The sequence below is a fragment of the Bactrocera dorsalis genome, chromosome 3, assembly GCF_023373825.1.
Source record: "Bactrocera dorsalis isolate Fly_Bdor chromosome 3, ASM2337382v1, whole genome shotgun sequence".
In the NCBI taxonomy this organism is placed as follows: Eukaryota; Metazoa; Arthropoda; class Insecta; order Diptera; family Tephritidae; genus Bactrocera; species Bactrocera dorsalis.
The window spans coordinates 33,333,564-33,341,020 of NC_064305.1; the positions used below are offsets into that span (position 1 = coordinate 33,333,564).

General features: G+C 37.5%; 1 protein-coding gene across 1 annotated transcript; it reads right to left on the reverse strand.

The window, feature by feature from the left end:
• Window positions 1-1,405: 1,405 nt before the first annotated feature.
• On the reverse strand, window positions 1,406-2,332 carry LOC125777542 (zinc finger MYM-type protein 1-like). Its single transcript, XM_049452642.1, has one exon. It carries the CDS (start codon window positions 2,330-2,332, stop codon window positions 1,406-1,408), a length of 927 nt encoding a protein of 308 aa, XP_049308599.1.
• Between the last annotated feature and the right edge of the window lie 5,125 nt (window positions 2,333-7,457).

Here is a 7,457-nt window from a genome sequence, read left to right on the forward strand (position 1 = left end):
GGACTTTTTACGTCATCGCCGCTCTATGATTTATTAGATGAACCCACAGAGTTCTATGACCACAGGGGGCAGCAGCAGCAGCGGCTCATGGTAGGAGGCGATGACCAATATACGCAACCGCGAATGCTTGGTTTTACCTTGTTTCTGGCACTACTAGTGAAAAGTGAAAGTGCCGCCAACATACTCGTTTGTGTCATGAATAAAATGAAAGTTCAGCGCCACAGAAACGAGTTTGAGGTAATCAAAGCTGACTAAATGCTTAGAGTGGCCATGAAACGCTTTTAGCGTAATTAAAATGTTTCACAGATAACTCGGACAGTATTCGTAAGCTTGTTTAATGGTGTATGTCAATAAGACTTTATTTATTTGAAGCAAATTTGTGATATATTTCCATAGTTCGTCGGCTGCACGTCTACCAAGTGGACACAATCATTGTTTACATCATTTCTTAAGTAAAGAGATGAGTTTGTTTTTATTAAGAAATTATGCAAATAGCAACATGCAAGTGTTATTTTAGCATTTTTTTCGGGGTCCAAATTCATAGTGGTATGTAAAATTCTGAAACGATTTGCTAAAATTCCTAATGAATTTTCAACAACACGGCGTGCTCTAAATAATCGGTAATTAAATATTTGCTCATCTACATTTAAATTGAGACGACTATAAGCTTTCATTAAATCTTCTAAATAGGAAATGCGTGAAAACCAGAAATTTTTCTGGTTTGATTGCCCAAATATACCAGAATCAGAAGCTTTTCCATTCATGCCGACCTCTACTGCTAAAAACTCATAATTTGCGCTGACTATCGCCATCAGTACTATGCTAAATTGTTTTTTGTAATTATAGTAATAAGATTTAGCTGGTTTTATTATATTCACGTGCTTTCCATCAATAGCACCTATACAGTGTTTGTAATTCCATTTATTTTCAAATTCTGCTGCAATTATTTTTCATTCCTCGGCATTATTTGGCATCTTAAATTATAAAAATAATATTGTATTTCTTTTTTCTTTCAGGAACCTAACAATAAAAGACAGAAGATTACAGAAAAGGATTTCTTGATGAAAGCAGTGAACTTTTTGGATAAATCCGAAAGCAATCCAAAAAAGGATGAAGCGAGCATTTATGGAGAAGTATGGGCTGTAACATATCGGAAATTAAATAAGGAGCAGCGATTGTTTGCTAAAAAATTGATTGACGCAACTTTATTACATGGCCAATTGGGAAACCTAAACACAGAGGCGGAACTAGCTGCTTCAGCGCCTGTGGCAACAACCTTGCTTGCGCCCTTACCATATAGTATAATGGAAACCGATGTTGTCCAAATCAAAAATCATATATTTACAAGTGAAAGAACGTACATCTTATTTTCAATAATAATTTATACAAGGATCGCTTATATCGTTCAGAATAATACTTTTCTGGATTTCGCCTCTGCAAATAAATCGATTATTTTATCGAAATTGAGACGTGTTGTAGTATCCTTCTCAATCGACAAAATAGAGATATTCGCCAACCGTTCCTGGCCTAAAGAGGAACGAAGATAAGATTTGATGAGTTTTAGCTTACTAAAAGAACGCTCGCAAGTAGCCGTCGTAACAGGTATGCATAATAATATTATCAGTGCTGTTGTTATGTTCGGATATACATCCTCGAGCGACAGATCGAATATTTTTTCTAATACATTCAAATGGTTCATGTCTGTGGCTTCACTCATCAGCGTCGTTGCTTGAAATTTGAAACTCTCAATTTCTGATGAAAATTCATGCGGATCCAAGTCATCAGGATATTTGATAGCGAGATCTGCCGCTATTTTGGTGAGTTCAGTAACACTGGTGTTCACAATTGCTTGACCGCTCAAAAATGCGAAATCATCGGCAACTTCATTTAAAGCGATGAACCGGGTATTCATTTGGGCAATCATAAGATCAAGAACTTGGATCAATTTTGCTTTGAAATGAGTCTGGGCACTTATAGATGGAGATTCATCTTTCGCTTTTTCTCCCGGCATCATTTTCTTTGGTCGTTTTCGAGTATCTTGGAAATCTGGTGTTACTTGCAATTGTTCAGCTGTCACAATTGATGCTTGCAAAATTGTTGTGAAGAAAGTCTCTCGGTATATGGTTAATTGTGACAGCAATCCTTTTATCATTTTTGCGGCACGAGCAATATCGAGTTTTTTGTCTTGCAGTGCGAGGTTGACACGATTGATTTGCGATAGAAGCGAATCCCAAAACTTCAGTAGTACTATGAATTCGAAGGTTTGTATCGACTTGAGAAGAGACTTGGCTTGTACTATTGTATCGCCTGTCTGATGATCACCTTCTGTCATTTTTTTTAGTATTTCCACAACAGTAGGCAGTTGAGAGTTCAGGGCATGCACGGCATTACCTTTGACGACCACCGCGTGTCACAGGTTCCTTTCAACGTTATTTTTAGTTCTGCTTGCAAAAATTTCCAACGAGTTGCCGATCCAACAAAAAAATTGTACGTTTGTTGGATGATACCAAAAAAAGTTTGCATTTGCGGTATCACGTTGGCAGCATTGACCCCAATCAAATTTAGGCTATGAGTAGTACATGGAATAAACCGAGCATTCACGTTCAAAGCTAATATTCTCGACTGCACACCTTTATATTTGCCTGCCATATTAGCTCCGTTGTCATAAGACTGTCCTCGTACATTTGCAATGTCTAGCCCATCTTTTCTTAATTTATCAAGAATTTCTCCCGAAAGACCTTCACCGGTTTTTTCTTCGGTGTTAATAAACGTGATGAAGCTTTCTTCAATTGTACATTTCTTGTTTTCGATTTTAACGTACCGAATTATTTGAACCATCTGTTCTTTGTGAGAAATGTCGGTCGTACAATCGAGGAGGATTGAGAAATATTTAGCTGCTTTTATGTCGCTAATTATATGTGATTGCACTTGCTGGGCAGCCAAATTGATCAATTCGTTTTGAATCGCCGGTGAAAAATATTAGATTGTGCCTTTATTGTGTGTCTTGATATGTTTTTTTATTGTGGCATCATAGTGGCTAATCAATTCAATAGTGTTCAAAAACTCTCCACAGTCTGGTCGCCCAATTACTTCACTGCTACCTCTAAGGGCGTCGTTGTTTTTGACGCAGTGGAAAATTGCATCGAGTATCACTTTTAAAATATATCGCCACTTTGCTTTTTCCTTATCAAATTCTTTGAGAAGATGGTCATCGATGAAACCGCCACATTTCAACTTCTTCTCAAATGTTTTCATTTTTATATAATTGGATGTATGAGACGTCGAGTTTTCGTGTCTCGGTAAATAGGGATTGAGATGTTGCCAGTCGTTGAAGCCATTCAACCAAATGCTGCTCCTGTCATCGTTGAAGAGGAAACAAAACAGAGAGTCAAGCTGTTCACAGTAGATCAACCAGTTCCTGTGTAATTTCTCACCATTTGTCATAGTTCGAGTAAACCATTTTTCACAAAACGTCTATTATTTGTAACTGGGTACACGGAAATATCGTCACCATTGATAGGACCCTGTTCGATACATAATTTGATGGAATTTTTATTAATTTTCCATGTTTTGGGATTATTGAAATTGATTTCAATCGAATCTTCTTCCTGTCCCACTCTGTGCTGATTTGAGGAATCCGTCTCAGAAAGCGTATCGTTGCATTCCACTTCCATGTTTTGTTCTCTATTCAATTCATCATTTTCGTCTTCTGATTGCGATTGTGCAGTCTGCGTTGATGGTAATTCCCTCGTGAAGAATTGCTGGATATTACCACTATTTTTTACTGCTGCAGCCTTTTTCTCTTCGCGAATCTGCTTGAATTGAGCACCCGACAATTTCTTCTTTCTCTATAAAAAAGTAAATATTTATAAAAAACTAGCTGACCCCGCAGCCGTTTCCCTGCGTGAAATTATTTGTTTTGAAATGAAAAGAAAGTTAAATTTATCATTTATTTTTTTATTCAATGTAACGCAGCTTAATAAACAACAGTTTTTTATTTCTGTTCCGGTGCGTAAATGTAGAGAGAAGATAGTTTTCCAACTCGTGAGCACGCCACTTATTTTTGACCGTGTGAAAATAATAGCAGTTCCAAATTTATGAAACATATTCAGGCAACTATCCTTGTGTCCTGATGATTCTCATCTCAAATACAATTTTTACTGGAAACGGAATCCGTTTGAACTGAAATGGCAAACCGATAGAACAAAAAGGAATTCGTAGAATCAAGCATTCTGCCCCCTTGTATTCGATAGGTGCGTCACAATCAGTCGGGTTCCATTACACAGTTTCGGCGCATGAAGATTGCGAAACATAATAACGACGGATCCTACTTTGAGACGCAAATGATGCGGTGGCATACTAAGCCTTTCCAAAGAATTTAGGAATACCACTGTATAATTCACGGCGTCGTCTTCATATGACTCAAATAAAGTTGAACCGCGTACATTAATCAATAGCAGCCGAAGGTAAAAACAATCGTTGTTTTTCGGGTGGAATGTGTAAATTCGTCCTAAGGCATTAGTTGATAAGACACCAGGATGTCAATCTACTGGTTGGCCTTGCTTTCTGCGTAACTATTCGACGATGCATTCCATGTATAATATCAAGTTATTTTCGAATAGAGCAATGTTCTCACAAACGCATCACTGACGAAAGTTGAGAAAAAACTCGTCAATGTTAATTTTGTTGCTGGCGATGTTTCCATTGGCTATGCTGTATTCTCTGGGTTGAAATATACTCTTTGGCCATTCCCCAAATTAACTGCGAGACGCACAACAGTCGGAAAACGTTCATGAATTGCAAAAGTAAATATCCGACAAAGCGCTTTATTGCAGTTCACGTATCAACCGTATCGTTCAAGACCAATAACCGCCATGTTGCTTCCTTTGGTGACGTATTTACAAACGTATTTTACCGATTACACCAAACTGCAATACTCAACATTGATATGAGTTTATAATGTGACTTAGACAATAATGATGAATATAGTACGATCCATGTGTTGTCAACTTCGATACTCACGCCTCTAAATTGAATGCTAAATGTTCTGCCATTGTCGTCTGGTGAGCGACGCCGATAGAGTGGATATCCATCATTTCTAGTTTGTGTTTCCGAAAGAAGAGTACGTGGATACTATTTCGTGCATTTATTGCAGACATACAAACCGAAGTGGGGTTGTGGTGTCCGCAAGGCTCATGAACCTTATTGGTTTCATTATTGAATGATTTCATCAATTTGATCTGGTGTAACCATCTTCCACCATCCAAAGAAGAATGTATGCGTTCGGCAAACCTCTCTTTTGCCTCTCAAAACAGTACATCTAGCATCTAACAGCACCACATATACGTTGCTTCAAGATAAAGTCCATCGAACATCATAGCTGTTGTTTGAAAAGTCGTGGTGTGACATCGTGACGATCGCTTGCTAATTGATCGCGATCCATAATACCGCACGTATGTCATCGCATCCTGGGCGTACTCGGTCATGTGCCTTGGGCTGCTAATGTAAGTTGATGCCAAAAAGAACGCCGACCGTAGAAAATTTCAATCTGTAATTGATCACTGTGTGTGCAACACACGTAACATTTTCACTGAATAATTTTCAAAAATATTTGAAACAAACGACAAATTTGAACGATTCAAATAATTGAAAAACAAAACAAAAAAATTGAAAAAAAAATTTGTATGGAAAAATTTATTTTTTGGAATTGTCCAATTTTCCGACTTTTCCTCACAAAAAGCATACAGGTTTCTTTATTTTTAAACCTTTCCCGATCCCCACAGAACATGCTCTGAAAATTTCATCAAGATTGGTTCAGAAGTTCTCTCAGCGTTACTAATAAACAAACATTCATTCGTTTGTATGGGAAAAAGAAAAGGGCTGGTTTTAGGAGTTTTCCGGCAATTATTCGAATTTTTCTTGCCGTAAAAACCTTCCTTGAGCCTCAAAGAACATTTTAAAAAAAGAATTGGCAAAATTGGTCCAGGCGTTATTGAGTTATGCGCTTACCAACACATTTTGCGATTCATTTTTATATATAAGATAATTGTTCAAAATACAGTTGAGGAAATTTTAATAGATATGTATGTTTTATTAGTTACAGTAGGTATACTCACTCGCAATTTTCTTCCGTTAAGTATCCAAATGTTTCCTGGCAGTACTAATATGGTATGGTGATGAATCCACTGCAATACTTATCAGACTAGAAATTCAATCTTGAGATCTAGAGTAAAATGAAAAATAGAACTAGAAAAAAGGTAGTGAAACGAGTAAAAAGTCATAAATCAAGGAAAAAAGTAGAAAGGATGCGAGGGGTAGGGTTCGAATCCATTATATACACCATGCGGCTTGTGGAATACGCAAGTGTGGGGAGCGGAGATCAATCGCGCGCGGCGCACTTTCCACTTACGTTCGCTCGGCTATGAGTCGAGCGGCTCCGAGCCGAGCCGGAAGAACATACCGTATATTAGGAATCAACCCAGTGTTTCTAAAGAATTGCATTTACATTTTGCAATCTCTCCGTCACTAGTCATCTGTGCTCGACCTGAGTGAGTGGCGCTTTGACCGGAAATACTACCAATTTTTGTTTTTCAAATGGCACCCACATATTTTTTCCTTGATTTTGGAATAGGAACTAATTATCCTATACAATAACGTAAAACGACTAATGGCAAGTTTCCATGGATATTATAAATAGGAACCTTGATGTGCAGTTGATATTGCTAGATTAGGATACAATTTTCAAATACTATTTTCTTGGAATTTATGCACATTGTATATTATTCTAGAGGGGAATGAATGTTTATTCCAAAACTGAAGAAAAAACATGTATGTGTCGTTTGAAAGACAAAAATTGATAGTATTTCCGGCTAAACCGGAAGTTATACCGAAAATCAGAAAGCACCTTCCGATAGTCCTCATTGTCTATGGAAAACAAAATCTACAATTTGCACAATTTTACATCATTGCATCATATGTTATTGAAAAAAGCATGCGTTTTGTCACTTGGACCACAGATGAACACAGATTGTGGCTGACTGGCCTATAGCACAACACACGGCACGGCCGGCAGTGGGCACAGAAACAGGACTGACAGACTCGCACTAATAGCGTGGCGCCCCCGGCAATACGCTGTACCAATACAAATAACTTCGAATGAAGTTATTTCTCCTTTATCAAGTCGGTCATTTCAACATCTATTCGATAGCCCAGAGTTCCAAGATTTTAGCGAATAAGATACGTTTACAACTATAGTATTAAATGCAAACCATAGTAAAGGGTGATTTTTTAAGAGCTTGATAACTTTTTTTTAAAAAAAAAACGCATAAAATTTGCAAAATCTCATCGGTTCTTTATTTGAAACGTTAGATTGGTTCATGACATTTACTTTTTGAAGATAATTTCATTTAAATGTTGACCGCGGCTGCGTCTTAGGTGGTCCATTCGGAAAGTCCAAT

Excerpts from the sequence above, each read along its gene's own strand:
- LOC125777542 (XM_049452642.1), bottom strand. The coding sequence starts at position 2,332 with ATGACAGAAGGTGATCATCAGACAGGCGATACAATAGTACAAGCCAAG.